This window comes from Canis aureus, chromosome 6 (genome assembly GCF_053574225.1).
Source record: "Canis aureus isolate CA01 chromosome 6, VMU_Caureus_v.1.0, whole genome shotgun sequence".
In the NCBI taxonomy this organism is placed as follows: domain Eukaryota; kingdom Metazoa; phylum Chordata; class Mammalia; order Carnivora; family Canidae; genus Canis; species Canis aureus.
This window is the reverse complement of record NC_135616.1, coordinates 37930622-37949609: the sequence shown is the minus strand read 5'-3', so window position 1 is coordinate 37949609 and position 18988 is coordinate 37930622. Positions and strand designations below refer to the sequence as shown.

Here is an 18988-nt window from a genome sequence, read left to right as displayed (position 1 = left end):
AGCATTATTTTCCACTTTCAGACACAGAAGAGGTTTATTTAGTCATAATTTTTTTTAAATATTTAATTTATTTATTTGAAAGAAGGAGAGGGAGCACAAGCGGGAGGTGGGGGGAGGCAGAAGGAGAAGCAGACTTCTGGCTGCGCAGGGAGCGCGATGACCCTGGGATCATGACCTGAGCTGAACACAGACACTTCACTGACTGAGCCACCCAGGCGCCCTAGTCATCAATCTATTGAGCATCTGATATGTGCCATACAACATAGTCAAGTTAATATAATCTTTGAGTGGAACTTACAAGAAGGACAATAAAATTTTAACAAAAACAGCTCCTAAGTACTGAATTACAAAGAGGCAAAACTATTGGCATGCAAAAGAACCAGCACCGGGATCCCTGGGTGGTGCAGCTGTTTAGCACCTGCCTTTGGCCCAGGGCACGATCCTGGAGACCCGGGATCAAGTCCCACATCGGGCTCCCTGCGAGGAGCCTGCTTCTCCCTCTGCCTGTGTCTCTGCCTCTCTCTCTCTCTCATGAATAAATAAAATCTTAAATTAAAAAAAAAAAAGGAAATTCAGGCATTAAAAAAATCCCCACACCTATTGTGAGGAAGCGAATGGCACAACCCTGGGTCAGCAGCAAAGCTTTGTGTTGCTGTTTGTTGGTAAAACACACCCCTGGGAAAAAGCCTGACCATGCTGGGAGAACTTCAGGATAATTGGATAAATGTGTTAAGTACCAAACTTCTATGGGGTAAAGATCATGCATAGGATCTGTAGTCAACTGCCCAGCTGGTGTACTTTGCTTAAGGTTATGAGAAAAGACTTGCTATTTTGTGAATCCCAGAAAGAACGCTAACTGACATCATCACACCCCAGGGCAGATGTTTTAAGATCCAGTTTCAGTGTAGAGACCTACTCAGTGGCTTGGTACAGCTATTGGAAGTGAGAGCTTACAACTCCCCAGCTTGTCAAGAGACGTGGTCAGGTTTGATAAGATACTAGAAGATTTCGGCAAGACTTTCCGTATGCCTAAAAGCTACTGGAGAACACTCACACCTACTTTCCGGAACATACAACTACTGATACACAGAAACAGTAACTTAACGGAATGAGGGTATAGTCACAAGAAAAGTAAAGATCAGTCTCAACTGCCATCTAATGACCTTTCCACAGTCTGATTGTTCCTGCTTCTGAGGAGCCAGCTCTATGTCTGAAGGGAAGATAGAATTTGTGGGACATCACAGGGCTTACTTATACTCTCATTCCTGGAAGAAAGTGCTGGCGCCCTTAGGGCTGCCCAGGACCCGGGAGGAAGCACAAAACCAGCGCAGGCCCAGGGCCCAACTCTGACTGCAGGGGGCGGCACGGTCTACTTGGGCTCCCACTCACTGGGTCACCTTGGAAGTCACTTCTACCCCGAGCTTACTCGCAAGATACCAGAGTCCTCAGCATTACTGAAGACACGCAGACCTAAGTGTGTAATTCAAGAAGCAGGGCAGTAACGGGCGCCGTCGTAGGGGAAGGAAAGGCTCCCGCCAAACCCCGACGCTGCCAGTCGGCGACTCGGCTCTGGAGGCTCCCCGGAGGGTGCAGGGCCTTGTCCCGAGCACACCGCATCGGAGTCGGCGGCAGACGCGTCCCAGGCCGCAGGGACCACGCAACCAACCAAACTCCAATGAGCTGAAAGGCGACAGCGCGCCCAGGGGCAGCAAGTGCAGCGTCGCCTCCCGCCCGGCCACCGGGGCCACCCTGGCGTTTTCGCAGGCAGCGACGACTGTGCTTCCGTGTCGCTGCTCACGTCGCCCAGAACGGGCCCACGAACGACAGCCCGGGTCGTCCCAGCCTGAGCCAGCCGAGGGAAAACGGACCCGGCCGGCGGCCTCCAGCGGCTCCGCCCCGCGCGCCTGCGCGGAGCGACACAGCCTCCTGAACCTTCCCCGCTCCCGGCATCCCCCGAGGCTGCGGCGTCTCTCCGCCCCCACCCCCCCCGCCCCTCCCGCGGCCCGGCATCCTCCGCAGCCCGGCATCCTCTGCGGGGCAAGATGGCCGCGACAGCGACGGCCCCGGAGGTGACGGGGCAGTAGACCGTACGCGCCGCGGCTTTTCCCGAGGGCCGTGCGGGTCCGAAGACGTGAGCTCACAGCCCTGTCCACAGGTGGCCGTGGGGCCGTCCCAGTAATGCCTGGGCCCTGACAGGCAGTCCCAGCATTTCGCAGCCCTGACCTGGAAGCTCCCGGAGGGCTGCAGTGTACACGCCCCGACGGAGGCAAGCGGCCAGTCAGGCAGGTCCCTTGGTCCCGACGGGCGCGACCCTGAGCACTCCATGCCTGCGGGCGCGGGGAGGCACAGCCTCCCCCAGCGCAGCCACCTGTGCTGGCTGCTCTGCGCTCTCACCTTACAGCTCTGGTGAGGAGAGGCTGAGCGCCGAGGACGGGAAGGGAGGGGGGAGGGGCGAGTCCCTGTCTTCCGGCCTCTGACTTGTGCCTCCCCTCCCCCCCGCGGCTGCAGCCGAGCGGAGGCTCCTGTGAGGGCAGAGAAGCTGTCAGGTGGGTGATGCTGCGCTGATCCGACACTCCCGGGAGCACAGGTGGGACGGGGGGCGCCGCGGCGAAGGAGGGCGCTCAGCTGTGCTGGGAAGTGGGATGGGCAGCATCTTTGGGAGAAATCTTCTCAATGAGGTCTGGGGCCGGCATTTCTCTCCCTCTCTAGTGAGCACCTCAAATCTGCCTTGCTGGCTGGTGGAAGAGTTTGTGGTGGCAGAGGAATGTGCACCGTGTTCTAGTTTTCGGGCCGTGAGTATTCGTTCTCTCTCCGTCTCAGTGTGCCGCTGCATCGTCCTCCTGTAGCAGCCTCAATGTCCACACCTGAACCTGTTTTTCCTCTGAAAACGTGCCCTTTCCTAAGTGAATGGGAGTATTTGGCTAATAATCATGTTCATTTTTTAAAAAAGATCTCACGGGGGGGGGCGCCTGAATGGCTCAGTCAGTTAGTCAGTTGAGCCTCTGACTTGGGGGGTGATTTCTCAAGGTCCTGCCCCTCCCCTCGCTCGTGTGTCCTCACTCTCTCTAGATTAAGAAAGAAATCTTTAAAGATTTTTTAAAAAACCTGTAATTAGGGCAGCCTGGGTGGCTCAGTGGTTTAGCGCCGCCTTCAGCCCAGGGTGTGGATCTGGAGACCCAGGATCGAGTCCCATGTCGGGCTCCTTGCATAGAGCCTGCTTCTCCCTCTGCCTATGCCTGTGGCTCTTTCTCTGTGTCTCTCATGAATGAATAAATAAATAAGATCTTAAAAAAAAACCCAAACCTGTAATTATTCCAGATGGGTTTTTAAAGGTTTTGTTTGAGAAAAAGAGAGCATAAGCCTGGGGGAAGGGCAGAGAAAGAGGGAGAAGCAGACTCCTGATCAGGGAGCAGCCCATTGCCAGGCTGGATCCCAGGATCCCAAGATCATAACCTGAGCCGAAGACAGATGCCCATCCAACTGAGCCACCCAGGTACCCCTAAAATCTTGTTTTTAAGTCAGTTCTACACCAATGTGGGGCTCAAACTCAACCCAGAAATCAAGAGACGCATGCTCCATGGGCTGAACCAGCCAGGCACCCCAGTCATGATAATTTTTAATCCAGTAGGCCCTGGAACCTGTCCCTGTCCCTCCTAGACTATTGCTCAAGTGTCCTTTCCTGACATGTGCTTTGGTCCCTTTTTCCTGACAGAAAACCACCCCTGAGTGTGGCTCCACGGGGTATGTGGAGAAAATCACATGCAGCTCTTCTAAGAGGAATGAATTCAAAAGGCAAGTGCTGTTTTTCATCTTGTAACCTCCTACATCACCTCTTGTTCTCATGATTTTAGGGAGACTAATAGTCCTACATCTTTCTTTCTGTCTAGGGTAGCATGGCATATTGGAAGAGGGGGGAACCAAAGTATTTAAACCCAAGTCCCAGCTCTACTTCTCAGCACTTCGTCATTGGTTTTATTTTCTCATCACTAGATTTGATTAATACCAGCTCTGTTTACCTCACTAGAAAATAAATTGTAGATATATTTGAGTGGGGTTTGTTTAGGGTAAACATGTTAGAAGGCTGACTGTGGCTTCCTCTGTTCTCCTCAGGTATATCTTGGTTAGGCTTCACTAGAAGGGAGATTGGAGGGAGTGGTGGTCCAGCCTTCCCTGGGAATAACTGTCTCTTCCTGCTCTTAGCTGTCGTTCAGCTCTGATGGAACAACACTTATTCTGGAAATTTGAAGGGGCTGTCGTGGGTGTGGCCTTGGTCTTCGCTTGCCTTGTCATCGTTCGTCAGCGACAGCTGGACAGAAAAGCTCTGGAAAAGGTCCGGAAGCAAATCGAGTCCATATAGCTACCTCCCACTCTTCAATGGGGTCTAAGAGATTATATCTCAGAAACAGACAGAATGAATGGATTTGTGCCCCTCCTTCTTAGGAACCTGTGGTGGTACCACCTTCTCTATCTCTTGTTTAGATCATTAATGAGCAAAATATAAATAGTTTTTTTCTCTATTATAATTTGGGTTAAAAAAATAATAATAATTTGGTTTGGGACAGGAAGTCCTGGCGGCAGAAATGAGATAGCAACCTTCAACCCCAGTTTACCAACTACCTATCTTCTTCTTCTACTTATTTAAAACTTTCAAGATGTAATTCCAGGAAAAAAGTTTATTCCTCAGCCCAAACTTCTGTTTTCCCTCAACCCTAACCACCCCCAAAAATAAAATTGCAGATGTATAACAAAGTATCTGCAATGACTGGTTATATAGCCTGGGCCTTGAGTACAGACCCTAAGGGTGTCCTGAAATGATTCAGACCCCTGGGGGAACCTGGACTCCTTACTGTGGTTGGGATGTGTCCAGCTCACATCTCATCTGCATGCAGGACAGTCCTGATGTGCCCACCAGGGCCCGTCTTCCCTCCCATCTTCTCAAGCAGGGTCCTTGTTGAGCCATTTACATCCTTCGTCCTAGGTGGCCCCTCCAATCTGGACTCTACCACCGTGGTCTCCAAATTTTCTATCATGTCCTTATGAGTCAGGATATTTCTAGAAATTACTGGAAAGTGAAAGAAAAATGGCAGTAGTAGAGTGCTTCCTTGGTGGGGGAATCCTAGACAGGACCTCCCTTCCACATCTTGACCACCCTGGGAAAGTAGCCCTGCCCCTGCTTTACCTCCATGAGGCTGGTAATCCTCAGAACCAGCTTCCCGGAGACCCTGTAAGGGGCTGACACTGGGCAGGACGATGAGAGCCAGAGAAAAAAGAAGGATCTGGAGAAAGCAAAAGGACACTTGAGCTGTGGAGACACTAATGGAAGGAACCTAAGGGCAGAACGAACAAAGGGCAGTTGGAATCATCAGGGATGAGAAGGTGAGTATGGTTGGGACTGGGGGTGTCAGGATGGAAGTGTGGCAGAAGATGGTGGAAGTAGGGGGAGACAGGAAGTAGACAGTACCAGAACACAGGTGCTGGTCTGAGCAGCTTTGTTGGACGTTTGGGCAATGAGCGTCTGCAGCTGGCGGAGCTGAGTTACCAGGGAGCTAGAGAAGGATGAATAAAGAGTAAGCTCCCCTGGGGGCTGGAGCACAGGAATGGTGCCCCCATGTGCCACATACCCTTTTCCAGGGGTGCACACTATGCTTTCACTTACATGTTGTGCCTCTCCAGCTCCTGGACTTTCTTCTGTAGTTCCTGGTTCTGTGCAGAACAGGCAGCCACCCTAGGGAGTGTGGACAGGTAGGACCGTTTGCAGTCAGGTGGTCCCTGACCTTGCCTTCCTTGGTAAGGAGGGAGGCCCAGACATACCTGCTCTCTAGCCCGTCGATGTACTCCTTCTTCCGACGCCGACTGTCCTGAGCTGACTGCTTGTTCCGGATCTTCCTCCTGATCTTCTTAAGGACCCTCTCCTCTGCCTGAGGGCCCAAAGTGTGTCAGTCCTGGGCCCTTAACCTCCCTCAACTACCCCTTAACCTTGTAATACTGGCTCTTTCAGAGGCCACAATGAGACAGGTTGGGGTTGGGACTGGGAGGCCCTTTGGGGAAGCATGTTACCTTGGTGAGGGGCAGGTGAGTGGGCAGGGAAACCCCTTCCTGTCCCAGCAGACGCTTCTCCTCCTCTGTAAGGAACACGGTTTGACAAGGCAGCTGGTAGAGTAGAGAGCAGGGAAGGTAGATGAGAGGTGGAGAGGGTCTTCCCTTTTCTGGCATCCAAGGCCACACACCCCTGTATGCCTTTTGGAGAATTTCCCGTTTGCACTTAGGAGTAAATAACCATGAAGTGAGCGGAGGGAAGGGACCTTAATTCAGACGGGCTCTGGACCAAGCCCAGGGGACCTTCTGGAGCTGTGAAAGGAGACCTTACATCCTCTGCCCCCAGACTCAGGAATTTGGCACCCTGAGCAAACTAAGGAGGGCTTGTTCTGGTCTGCACCTCCCCAGAGCTTAAGGGTATTTGAAGACAGGGAGGAACACACTAAGGTGGGGTTTGCTTAATCTCACAATAAGCAAATGATTCACATTTGGCCATTAACTTCCACTTGGCAGTGTGTTATTCCATCAGGTCAACCTCAGGGAGCTCCCTGGGGGCAGTGGCCCACTTGCCCTCAGGGTCTCGGCTCCACTTTTGAGACTGAAGCTCTGTCTTGTCTCCAAGAACTCCCATGGCCAGCAAACCTAACATCTTCTAGGAACATAGTATGTGGAGCAAGTAGACGACATCTGGGGAACCTGAGCCTGCCCACTGAGTAACCTGGCCTTCTGATACTTTTTTTTTTTTTTAATATTTTTAATTTATTTATTCAGAGAGAGAGGCAGAGACACAGGCAGAGGGAGAAGCAAGCTCCATGTAGGGAGCCCGACGTGTGACTTGATCCCGGGTCTCCAGGATCACACCCCGGGCTGCAGGCAGTGCTAAACCGCTGCGCTACTGGGGCTGCCCTGATACTCCTTTTTGAAATACTTATGCTTCACTTTCGCTTAAGAGGAATTTGTTTTTGCTTTTGACTCCTGATGGTCTTTGGCTTTTAACCAAACCATTTCTTGACTTCTTGCCTTTTCTTGATGATCCCTTCTTGCTCTCCTGAAGCCACAAATTCCCCAGTGTTTTGATGGAAAGCCTAGAAATATCAGACTTTTTAGGGTCCCTTGATTCTGAGTTGCTTGGCTTCCACTCTGGTCTCAGCTTCAAGCACAGCCTGGCCGAGAGCTGAGAATCTGTTCCCTGTTTCACACACAAGCAGTTCTTCCCAGTGACTCTTGGTTGACAGTGACCTGAGCAAGACCCCTGCTCACTCCCACTGCAGGAACCAATGTGGTGCACAGTTCCAGTGGAAATGATGGCACTTGCTTCTCCTATACCTTGTTTCTTGTAGCCGGCTGGATTCCCAGGCAGCCTGTTCATGTCCTAACCCAAAGCTGAAACAATGGCTGGCTGTGGCTGAGCAAACTGCACACAAGGTCTGGGCTTTCTTCCAGGCCCTATCCCCAGATTCCGTGACCTAACTTTCTCCTTAACTGAGTCGTCACCACCACACCCCCAAGGGCTTCTGTCTCCCTTGTCCTTTCCTGCTCTTAAAGTTGCTCATGCCACTTTGATGTTCAGGCCCGTTGACATGAAAAATTGGAGCAAAGAGTTTAGCATCAGTTTCTCCCTCTCTCAAGCCCTTTCCCACCTGTGTGGGTACATATCTTTGTACCTGGGAGTACTGGATCCAGCTGACTGAAGACTCACCAGGGTGGCAGGAGGCACTGGGTTCACACTGCCTGCTCTGGGCAGGGTGTGAGTGTGAGCATCAAGGGGCAGCTCGCAGACCATGCAAGCCTCAGGCACTGGAAGTGGTGGGTTCCACTGATCTGAGGGAGACACAGGTGACCAGGAGAAAGGAGATGAAGGGCCTCGGAGAGGCACAGGTTGGGGAAACCCCTTAGCCCAAGGACTAGGGCTGGACCTGAAAGGCCAGTGTCTCCTTCCCACAAAGAACACTGACCTAGGTGGACAGAGATGAGCCGCCCAGCTGGCCCTTCCATCCTCTGCAAAACCCCTGCCTCAAAGACAACCTCACAGAGAGCAGGGGAACTGGGTGCCTTGGGGGCACGAGGACCATCAGGATGGCCAGGGTCCTCCGAGATTCCACTGTCACTGCCAGGAGATGCTTGTGAGCAGTACACTTCATTGGGGTCGATGAAAAGCTTCAGAAAATCTTCGGGCTCACTCTCTTGAAGGCCCTACAGAAGGAGAGAGTTCTGGAGTGCCACCTGACCCCAGACCCAGATTCGCCGCGGCCCTGGACAGCTCCTGGACAGCCCAGCCCCACCTGCGCTGTCACACTCACATTGCCTGGCAGCCCCTGCTCAGGGGTCCCGGGAGCCTCTGCATGGGGGCAGGGGGGCCCCAGCTCCAGGAAGGCCCCTGCCGAGAAGACCTCTTCTGGGGGCTCCAGCCACTGGTCCAGCAGGTCTGGGGCTCGGAAGTCCATTCTGCGGGCAGAGCTGCAGGATGGTGAGGGCGGCCTGCCTACCGAGCGGCTGATTCCCCCTCCTTCCCTTCACCCTTTCCTCACCTGCCACCGGGGGTCTCGTCTCGGGCCTTCTCTCCGCTTCAGACTTGGGGGCCGACTGCCGCCCCGGCCCTGCCCTGACCTGCCCTCCCCACTCCTCTGCAGCCCGCCGGCAGCCTTTCTTCCCTCCAGGATCTCGCATCCTGGACCTGCCCAGCCAAGCCCCGCCCCCGGCCTGACCCCGGGACCGCGAAGTGGGGGGTTGGGAGCCTGGACGTACGCCAACCGGACTTCAGGAAAGCACGGGCCGCCCCGCCCTTTGCGTCCGTTTCTCCTAGCGACAGCAAATCTTCCTGAGGGGTTGGGCTCTTCGGGAAAGGACGGCGATGACTGTGGCCGCAGCGTACGAAGCGCCGGCCGTCACTGGTGTCAAAAGCAGCTCACAGTCTGGCGTCTTTGCTGAGGGTCACATTGAGCTGCGAGGTGCTGCAGGGGTGTCTTTAGTCAGCACCATGGCAGAAGACATCAAGTCCAAAATCAAGAACTACCAGACTGCCCCTTTTGACAGCCGCTTCCCCAACCAGAACCAGACTAGGAACTGCTGGCAGAACTACCTGGACTTCCACCGCTGTGAGAAGGCAATGACTGCTAAAGGGGATGATGTCTCCGTGTGCGAATGGTACCGGCGAGTGTACAAGTCCCTCTGCCCCATATCCTGGGTGTCGGCCTGGGATGACCGCCGGGCAGAAGGCACATTTCCTGGGAAGATCTGAACTGGCTCCACCCACCTCTCCTCTGTCCTCCATCCTTCTCCCAGGGTGGTGAAGGGGGACCTGGGTACATGGTGATCCCCACCCTGGGATCCTGAATCATGGCTTAACTAATAATAAATACTCGTTGGAAAAGTGTAAAAAAAAAAAAAAAAAAAAAAAAAAAAAAAAAAAAAAAAGCAGCTCACAGGCTGGAAAACAAAACCGGAAAGCCGCGCGACCGGATCGCTGGAGACTCGCGCAAGCATCTCCTCCCCCACCCCAGGAGCTCTTTCCACTCGAGCTTGATTGGACGCAAGAGGTTTAAGGGGCAGCGCGTGGAGCCAATAGGAGTGCCGTGTCGGGGCAGGCTGCGCGCTGACTGGTCGGGCAGCCGCCGGGGGGATCCGCGAGCCCGGGGGCAGGTGCTGGGAGCGGATACAACCTCTGCCAGGCTGACTGACCTGTCGGCCCGACTGGAGCTCCCAGGACTCTGCTAACTGGCAGGAGCCAGGGGCTGGGAGCCCAGAGGATAACGGCCGCCGAGGTTGGTGCAGGAATTCGTCCTACTGTTTGCATGTCATGTCCTACATCTGTCGAGCTCGACAGTGGCGTCCCCTATTTAACACCACGCGATCCTGGGGCAAGGAGCGTTTCCCCAGCCTGACCGGTGAGGACACAGAGCCGGGACACCGACGGGCCAGGAACTCACTTGAGATGCAGTCGTGCAGCTGCTCTCAGGGAAAAAGGCAGGAAAGTCTGGGGTGTGGATCCAGAATTCAAATTGGTATTCTCGTAAAATGCGCACGTGCTGAGAATAAAGACAGGAACAGGACTTAGTATTTATTGAGTGACCATTAGTATGCTCACATTACTCACACAGTTTCCATAGGAAGTCATAGCTGGAAGACAGAAATGACTTTTTCAAGGTTATTCCGTAAGTAGAGCTAGGGTTTGGAGGCCTGAGCTCACATTGTTTGCACTCTGCTATCTTGCTGGGGTTTTCTCAGATTTCCTGCTCATCTTCCTGCATTCCTGCCCAAGGACTGAGGAGACAAGGTAGGCTTCCTGGATTGATGCAGAGTTCTAAGGAAAGCTGGAGCTGTCCTTGCGGAGATCTTTCCTAGAGCAACACAGGCCTCAAGGGGCTTCCTACAGGTTGCGTTGGCAGAGATGATTATGTGGAAAATAGAATCTGCTTACATTAATTAGAACTGAATGGCATCACTTTTTAAAATTTTTATTTATTTATGAGAGACAAGGAGAGAGAGAGAGAGCGCAGAGACATAGGCAGAAAGAGGCAGGCTCCATGGAGGAGCCCGACGTGGGACTCAATCCTGGGACTCCAGGATCATGCCCTGGGCCAAAGGCAGGTGCTCAACCGCTGAGCCACCCAGGTGTCCTGGCATCATCATCTTCTAGTACGACTTCTCTTTCGTCTGCTTTATCAAATTCCTGAGAAGGAGAATGACTTGCTTAAGATCACACATCAAATTAAAGTAGATGGGTGCATGGCTGGTTCAGTTAGTGGAACATGCGGCTTTTGATCTCAGGGTTGTGAATTCAAGCTCCACGTTGGGCATTGACCTTATTTAAAAATAAAAATTAAGGGATGCCTGGTGGCTCAGCAATTGAGCTTTGCTTTTGGCTCAGGGCGTGATCTTGGAGTTCAGGGATCAAGTCCCACATACGGCTATCTCTGTCTCTCATGAATAAATAAAATCTTCTATAAATTTTTTTTTTTTTTTTAAAGGAACACATAGGGGCAGCCCGGGTGGCTCAGCGGTTTAGCGCCACCTTCAGTCCAGGGCGTGATACTGGAGACCCAGGATCAAGACCCACGTCAGGCTCCCTGCATGGAGCCTGCTTCTCCCTCTGCCTGTGTCTCTGCCTCTCTCTCTCTCTCTGTGTGTATTCTCATGAATAAATAAATAAAATCTTTAAAAAAATAACACATAAAAATTAATATTAAAAAAACCAAATTGAGGTATCTGGGTGGCTCAGTCAGTTAAATGACTTTTGAATTTCAGCTTAGGGGATCCCTGGGTGGCTCAGTGACTTAGTGCCGCCTTCAGCCCAGGGCATGATCCTGGGGACTGGGAATCGAGTCCCGTGTCGGGCTCCCTGCATGATGCCTGCTTCTCCCTCTGCCTGTGTCTCTGCCTCTCTGTGTCTCTCATAAATAAATAAATAAAATCTTTTAAAAAAATGAATTTTCAGCTCAGGCATGTCCTCCAGGTTCTAGGATCCACCCCGAGTTGGGGTCTGTAATTAATGGGAGACTACTTCAGGATTCTCCCTCTCCCTCTGACCCTCCCTGTTTTTTTTTTCTCTCTCAAATAAATAAAACCTTTAAAAACAAAAACAACCAAATTAAGGTACAGCTGAGACAAGTACCCAGGTGTCCTGTCCTGTCTCCCAGTCCATGATTCCTTGTTAATGCTACTAATTTTCAATAATCTTAAGGAGCACCTGGGTGACTCTTGGTTTCCACTTGGGTCATGATCTTCAGGTCTTGGGATCAATCCCTATATCAGGCTCTGTGCTCAGCATGGAGTCTGCTTGAGATTCTCTCTCCCTTTCCTTCTGCCCCTCCCAGTCATGCTGTCTATCTCTCTAAAATAAATAAATAAATCTTTTAAAAATAATAATCTTAAAAGCATAATTTGCCACAAACCATAGCGTGCATAATATTCTCAAATAATTTGGAGTTTTCTCCTTAAAAATTTATTTATTTATTTGAGAGAGAGAAAGCACAAGCAGTGGGGAGGGGCAGAGAGATAGGGAGAAGCAGACTCCTTGCTGAGCAGGAAGCCCAATGATGTGGGGCTGGGGCTGGATCTCTGGGAGCAGATGCTCAACCAAGTGAGGCATCCCCAGAGGTTCCTCTTTTTTTTTTTTTATTTATTTTTAATTTTTGATAGTCACACAGAGAGAGAGAGAGAGAGAGGCAAAGACACAGGCAGAGGGAGAAGCAGGCTCCATGCACCGGGAGCCCGACGTGGGATTCGATCCCGGGTCTCCAGGATCGCGCCCTGGGCCAAAGGCAGGCGCCAAACCGCTGCGCCACCTAGGGATCCCCCCAGAGGTTCCTCTTAACACTAATTTTTATCTTTAAGAGCTTGAGGGACACCTGGGTGGCTCAGTGGTTGAGCGGCTGCCTTTGGCTCACGTGATTTTGGAGTTCCATGATTGAGTCCCACATTGGGCTCCCTGCATGGAGCCTGCTTCTCTTTCTTTTTTTTTTTTTTTTTAATTTATTTATGATAGTCACACAGAGAGAGAGAGAGAGAGAGAGAGAGAGAGAGAGGCAAAGACACAGGCAGAGGGAGAAGCAGGCTCCATGCACCGGGAGCCTGATGTGGGATTCGATCCCGGGTCTCCAGGATCGCGCCCTGGGCCAAAGGCAGGCGCCAAACCGCTGCGCCACCCAGGGATCCCCCTGCTTCTCTTTCTGCCTGTCTCTGCCTCTCTCTGTGTCTCTCACGAATAAACAAATAGAATTGTAAAAAAAAAAAAAAAGCTTGGAACAGCGATGAATTTTTTTTTCGGCAATAATAATTATTAAATGATGGTACAGTTCTTTCCCATTTCACTTACAACCTAATCTTTTTTTTTTTTTTTAAGTTATTTATTTGTGATAGTCACAGAGAGAGAGAGAGGCAGAGACAGAAGCAGGCTCCATGCACCGGGAGCCCGACGTGGGATTCGATCCCGGGTCTCCAGGATCGCGCCCTGGGCCAAAGGCAGGCGCCAAACCGCTGCGCCATCCAGGGATCCCTTTACAACCTAATCTTAAGAGTCCTATCTGATTACTTTCTCCTGGACTCTCCCTCAAGAAGTGCTCCCATTCTGACTTAAGGAAGTTGCTGGCCTCTGTTCCCAGAGCCTTAGAGCCATCACTCTGCCTCTTCTTGAGACAAGGTCTTTCTGCCTTTGCAAAGACTAGGCTGAGCCCCCTTCTTAATTTCTTCTTTTATATCCTGCGCTCCCATGCGGTTAGAAGAGGATTCTGATAGCACAGGGAATGTGGGTCAAAAGATCCAGCCTGGGGATCCCTGGGTGGCTCAGCGGTTTAGCACCTGCTTTTGTTCCGGGCGCGATCCTGGAGTCCTGGGATAGGGTCCCACGTTGGTCTCCCGGCATGGAGCCTGCTTCTCCCTCCTCCGTGTCTCTGCCTCTCTCTCTCTCTCTATGTCTATCATAAATAAATAAATAAATAAATTAATTAATTAATTAAATAAATAAGTCTTTAAAAACAAACAAACAAACAAAAGATCCAGCCTAAGGAAACAATGAGGATCCTGAGTAGAAAATGATGAAGTTTTGGAATATAGGTGAGGCCCGTAGCCGATGAACAAGAAAGAATTCTTGAGACGTCTTTGGTGCAAAATGGTGGTTTTATTAAACCCCAGGGATGGGACCCGCGGGCAGGAAGAGCTGCTGCCCCAGGCCTGTGAGGGGTGGCTGATTATATACCTCGGAGTTGGGAGGGGTTTGGCGATAGCTTACTCTCTAAGGAATTTTGGAAGCAAGGTTTCCAGGACCTTGAGGGGGCTAGCTGTGGTTGGGAAAAGGTCACTTATTACTGTCTAATAAACTGAGTCATGAGACCCTTCAGATGGATATCGGTGGGCCATGTGCTTGGGGGATGACTGCCAATCTGGATCTTGGGGGGGTTTAGAGACAAAGGAAATTTCTTTTTTTTTTTAATTTTTATTTGTTTATGATAGTCACACAGAGAGAGAGGCAGAGATACAGGCAGAGGGAGAAGCAGGCTCCATGATATCGGTGGGCCATGTGCTTGGGGGATGACTGCCAATCTGGATCTTGGGGGGGTTTAGAGACAAAGGAAATTTCTTTTTTTTTTTTTTTAATTTTTATTTATTTATGATAGTCACACACAGAGAGAGAGAGAGGCAGAGACACAGGCAGAGGGAGAAGCAGGCTCCCTGCACTGGGAGCCGGTCTCCAGGATCGCGCCCTGGGCCAAAGACAGGCGCTAAACTGCTGCGCCACCCAGAGATCCCGGAAATTTCTAAAGGAATTTTTATATGTTAAAGTAGATTTACAGGATCGGGGGGGGGGGGGGGGGGGGAGGGGGGGGCGCTAAGATTGCCTTTGGCCTTAGTAAAGTATGAACATCCAGGCAGTTGAGCCGTAGAGGAACGTCTTCTGTTCCTGTTTGAAGGACTTGTCAATGTGCTTTGTCCTCAGTCAGTTCTGTTTCCCCATCAGAAAATGCTTTGGTGCAGGGAGGCCAGGAGAGCAGGGGGAGAGGAGCTGCAGAGTTCAAGGTGACTTTGGAGGCGGGGTAAAAGAGGGGGTCCCAGCAGTCCTGAGCTCAGGCCACTGGTTGCCGAGAAGGGATCCTTCTCAAGAGGTGCCCTCTCTGCCAGTCGGCCTCGTGTTTCTCCCTCGCTGTGAGCGCTGGCGAGCCCAGACAGGAAGAAGTCGGTCTCAGAAGGGAGGCTTTCCCTCTGGCGCCAAGATGCACAGGAGGGGCCTTACAGCCTTCCCTAGACCAGGAAGAAGAGCTCAGCAAGCCGGGCGGAAGATTTGGGAATGCGGGTGGGCCCGGGCTCTGGCCTAGCCCTCGGGCGTCCCAGCTTCCGGCCAGTCGGTCCAGTCCGACCGCCCCGCTGCACCCCAGGCCGGCAGACCCACGCCCCGCCCCCTAGCCGCCCCGCCCCCACCAGGCAGCCTACCGGTCTCGGATTGGTCTTGGGGCACGTCACTCCGGACCTGGACCCGCCCCCCCGGGGGCCGTCATTGGCCCCCGGAGGCGAGGGGGCGGGGCGCGGCGGGGCAGGGTCCCGAGTCGCGTAGGATCCCGGCGGCTGCGGCGGAGGGGCCTCTGGCGAGGTGAGTATGCGACCTCGACTATGCGGGCTGGGCGGCCGGGGGCTGGCCGAGGGCGGGAGGCGCCTGTGACCATCTGCCCGCCGCTCTCCGTTTCGGGCGCGGCGCTGGGCAGACCGGAGCGCGGACGGACCGAGCCCCACACTCGCCCTGCCCAGGTGGCCCACGAAGCGCCCCGCGACAGCTCAGCTCCGTCTGCCGCTTCCTGCGGTGGTCCCCGCCTCCTCTCCCGGGAGCACCCAGCTCCAGGTGGAAGGGTAATGAGTCGTCCATACCGCCCCGACGCCGGCTCCCGAAGGGGCTATTTGAAGGGGTGAAGCGTGCGGGGGCCGGGGACCGTTCCCGGTACCGGGGAGCCTGAGTCACACCGGGCTGGAGAGGGTGCAGGTCGGCAGGGTGTGGGAGCTCTCCTCGGCTGACCAGCCCTCCCCTTTGCTTGGCCCTATCTTCAAGTGGCCAATACCCCACTCACTTTGTCTTAGGTGTGACCGTCGTTGGAGCAGCCGCAGCCACCATGGGGCCCTGGGGAGAGCCAGAGCTCCTGGTGTGGCGCCCGGAGGCGGTGGCCTCCGAACCCCCAGGGCCCGTGGGGCTGGAGGTGAAAATGGGGGCCCTGGTGCTGCTGCTGTTGCTGACGCTCCTCTGCAGTCTCGTGCCCATCTGTGTGCTGCGCCGGCCGGGGGCTGGTCCTGAAGCCTTAGGTGAGCCTCTGCTGTCCCTGCTGCCTCCCCAAGCCTGGGGTAGGGAGGGCTCTGGGGCTGAGGATGTCCACCTGAAGAAGGGAAGGTGAGAGTGACCACTGCTTGGGTTGGGCAGTGAGGCTCCAGGGGTGCGTCGCTCACGGGGTCTGTATGCTCCACTCCAGCCTCCCGCCAAAAAGCCTTGAGCCTAGTAAGCTGCTTCGCAGGGGGTGTCTTTCTGGCTACTTGTCTCCTGGACCTACTGCCTGACTACCTGGCTGCCATAGATGAGGCCTTGGCAGCCCTGCACGTGACGGTGAGCCCTTACTGGCTGCATGTGACCCTGTGTGGGTGTGTTCGATCATATACCTGTGGGACAAGTGGCGCTTGCAGTGGAGGGCACTCAGCATGGGACCCTCTGAATTGGGGTTTGTAGTTATGGGGCATAACTCTTCTGGGGGTGCTTGCCCTCGCCCCCAATCCCTCTGTGACTGCTGTGCACTCTCTGGAACAGTGAGAGGAGCCTCTTCCCAGGCATGTGACCTACTCTGAGTTTCTTGTCCCAGCCTCCAAAAATCCTCTTCGCCCTCATACCACTTTCCTGAAGGGGTTAGCAACAGAGGGCCCTACAGGCTTCGGAAGGGTGGGAGGCCTGGAGTTCCTAACCACAGAGGCCATAGCCCAAGGAAGTTGGACGTGAAGGTCAAGTACCAGACAGAGGAAAGTCTCATGGGAAAAACTGAGGCAATCGTGTGGAGGTGCCAGGAAGGCACCCTGTGCTCTTCCACTTCCTAAAACTGGGGAAGTAACATGGGATGTACCTTCCGTGACTGTGACTCTGTGTAAGTCTGAACAGCCCCACGAGAGTGGGTTAGGTGGGTAACATGTGGTCCTTTGTGTGTATGTACCTTCATGTCACACTTTGTGTAACCTGCATCAGTGACTCTCGGGGGCGGGGGGGTGTCTTGCACCTCCTCCACTGGAAGCATGTGGAAACATGTTTGGTTGTCACAACTCCTGGACAGAAGACTTTGTTCTTGCTTTTGGCATCTAATGGGCATCAGCTAGGGATGCAGTTAAACACTCTACTGAGCACAGGACAGCCCTCCAAAATGAATTATCCAACCTAAAATTTTAAATAGTGCCGAGGTTGAGAAACTGGTCTCTGTATAGTACTGTGAGTGACACTATAGTCTGTGTGATTGTGTATTATTCTGTGTTTGCGTAACTGAGTGGCCTGCGTCTATAGGGGATCCTGAGTCTGTACAACTGGGACTCTTCTAGACTGAATTTGACTCCTTTCCCATTCTTGGCCTGTCTCCTGAACTTGCTCCTCTGTCTGCCTGCAGCTCCAGTTCCCCCTACAAGAGTTTATCCTGGCAATGGGCTTCTTCCTAGTCCTGGTGATGGAGCAGATCACACTAGCTTACAAGGAGCAGTCGGGGCCACCACCTCGAGAGGAGACGAGGGCGCTGCTGGGAACGGCAAATGGTGGGCCACAGCACTGGCACGATGGGCCAGGGGTTCCACAGGCAGGTGGAGCTCCAGCAGCCCCCTCAGCCCTGCGTGCCTGCGTACTGGTCTTCTCCCTGGCCCTGCACTCGGTGTTCGAAGGATTGGCAGTGGGGCTGCAGCGAGACCGGGCTCGGGCCATGGAGCTGTGCCTGGCTTTGCTGCTCCACAAGGGTATTCTGGCAGTCAGCTTGTCCCTGCGGCTGCTGCAGAGCCATCTGCGAGCGCAGGTGGTAGCTGGTTGTGGGATCCTCTTCTCATGCATGACACCTCTGGGCATTGGGCTGGGTGCAGCTCTGGCAGAGTCTGCGGGGCCACTGCACCAGCTGGCCCAGTCTGTGCTGGAGGGCATGGCGGCTGGCACCTTTCTCTATATCACCTTCCTGGAAATCCTGCCCCAGGAGCTGGCCGCATCTGAGCAGAGGATCCTCAAGGTCATCCTGCTCCTCGCAGGCTTTGCCCTGCTCACTGGCCTACTCTTCATCCAAGTCTAAGGGCTCCAGGTGCTCTTCCCCAGGGTAAGCAGGAGCGGGGAAGGGAGGTACTGAGGATCCAAGGGTTCTCCGGGAGGTAGGGATGGAGTCTTTGGGACTACCTGACCAATGACAGGGATGTGGTAGACAAGAGCCTGGCCCCAAGGGACTGGGGATAGTCAGGTGACTAAAGATGACTAGTGATTCCTATTGGGGAAGACTGCTAGAGTCCAGGGTCAGATACTACATACAGGGCCGAGCTGACACTGGGAAGGCTGCTGTGGGATGGAGGTGTAGAGAAGGCACAGCTCCAAGTCAGCAGTCCTGCGTCTAGCCCAGTTCAGCCCTCTGTCTCTTGAGGTGGAGTGGACTTCTGCTACTCTTTCTTAGCTCCTAATCTATCTTCTGCTTCCTTTCTTCCAGGGAACTAGTGCCAAATGGCCTTTTCCTGCCAGTTTTGGTACCTTCTCTGGCTTCTCTATTCCTGCTCACTTCTCTATTTTTAAAGTGCCAAATAAATCCCTTCCCCTTTGTCAGAAAGCACAGTGATGGCCCTGAGCCCTACCTGAGACCTCATGGGAGGGGTCCGGCTTGCTCTTTGTTAGGGGCAGCAATGTTTGCTGAGTTGAGGCTGGCGGGGGTGGTGGCAGAGCTCCTGCGCCCTAGGAGGACGATAGGGACATGGTGCCCCGTGCCCAGGTGATAAATACTGAGCTGCCAAAACTTTTTATATCAGAGGAGCCCAAGGGGAAGGGGGGGAAGGCTCACCCCCGCTATTTTTGGGGAGGGAGGGCTGTGGATAGAGCCATGTTCTCCAGAATCTATTTTACTAACTGACCTGTTTTGGGACTTGTTACCCGAATAAAAGCAGTTTCTATACGTTTGTACAGTGCCTCGGCTCTTTCATCTTGGGCGAGGGGTGGGCACGTGGCCAGTCTGAGAGGCTTGAGTCCCAGTCGTACTATCCCTGCTCTCACGGTTTTCAGGATCCGTAGTCCCCTTCCCTGATGACCCCAAATTTCCCTCTTTTGTTCCTTCCTTCTTCCCGCCCTGTCTCCACCCCTTCCCCTTCCTCTTCCTCCCGGTCCTTCCCTCCCCTGTATCTCGCTCCCCTTCGCGCTCAGAGGCTCCAGATCAATTTTGAACTACTTTTCCCAGCTTGCCTCGCGCAGGGAGGAACCGGGGAGGGGCCAGGCTTCCAGGCCCCGGGG

The 18988-nt window shown here is 53.4% G+C and overlaps 3 protein-coding genes and 1 pseudogene across 6 annotated transcripts; 3 read left to right on the top strand and 1 right to left on the bottom strand.

Annotated features, from left to right (window-relative positions):
• Window positions 1-2000: 2000 nt before the first annotated feature.
• Window positions 2001-4752, top strand: JTB (jumping translocation breakpoint). Its single transcript, XM_077900795.1, has 5 exons — window positions 2001-2406; window positions 2509-2546; window positions 2710-2792; window positions 3713-3792; window positions 4201-4752. Exons 1-5 carry the CDS (start codon window positions 2324-2326, stop codon window positions 4355-4357), a joined length of 441 nt encoding a protein of 146 aa, XP_077756921.1. The 5' UTR covers window positions 2001-2323; the 3' UTR covers window positions 4358-4752.
• CREB3L4 (cAMP responsive element binding protein 3 like 4) lies at window positions 4656-8946 on the bottom strand. Of its 2 annotated transcripts, none has more exons than XM_077900771.1 (10): window positions 8565-8946; window positions 8337-8493; window positions 7992-8229; window positions 7736-7857; window positions 6058-6150; window positions 5812-5918; window positions 5657-5725; window positions 5462-5546; window positions 5180-5276; window positions 4656-5062 (listed from the first exon to the last, which is right to left on the bottom strand). In XM_077900771.1, exons 2-10 carry the CDS (start codon window positions 8478-8480, stop codon window positions 4869-4871), a joined length of 1149 nt encoding a protein of 382 aa, XP_077756897.1. In that variant the 5' UTR covers window positions 8481-8493; window positions 8565-8946; the 3' UTR covers window positions 4656-4868. The 2 variants fall into 2 exon arrangements, with proteins under 2 accessions (XP_077756897.1, XP_077756898.1); XM_077900772.1 differs by having other exon boundaries at window positions 8337-8481.
• On the top strand, window positions 8873-9406 carry LOC144315766 (cytochrome c oxidase subunit 6B1 pseudogene; annotated as a pseudogene).
• A 5584-nt stretch (window positions 9407-14990) lies between these two features.
• SLC39A1 (solute carrier family 39 member 1) lies at window positions 14991-18661 on the top strand. Of its 3 annotated transcripts, XM_077900775.1 has the most exons (5): window positions 15072-15115; window positions 15271-15369; window positions 15595-15813; window positions 15978-16108; window positions 17142-18661. In XM_077900775.1, exons 3-5 carry the CDS (start codon window positions 15627-15629, stop codon window positions 17796-17798), a joined length of 975 nt encoding a protein of 324 aa, XP_077756901.1. In that variant the 5' UTR covers window positions 15072-15115; window positions 15271-15369; window positions 15595-15626; the 3' UTR covers window positions 17799-18661. The 3 variants fall into 3 exon arrangements, with proteins under 3 accessions (XP_077756899.1, XP_077756902.1, XP_077756901.1); XM_077900773.1 differs by lacking the exon at window positions 15271-15369 and having other exon boundaries at window positions 14991-15115; XM_077900776.1 differs by lacking the exon at window positions 15271-15369 and having other exon boundaries at window positions 15053-15115; window positions 15566-15813.
• Window positions 18662-18988: the final 327 nt, after the last annotated feature.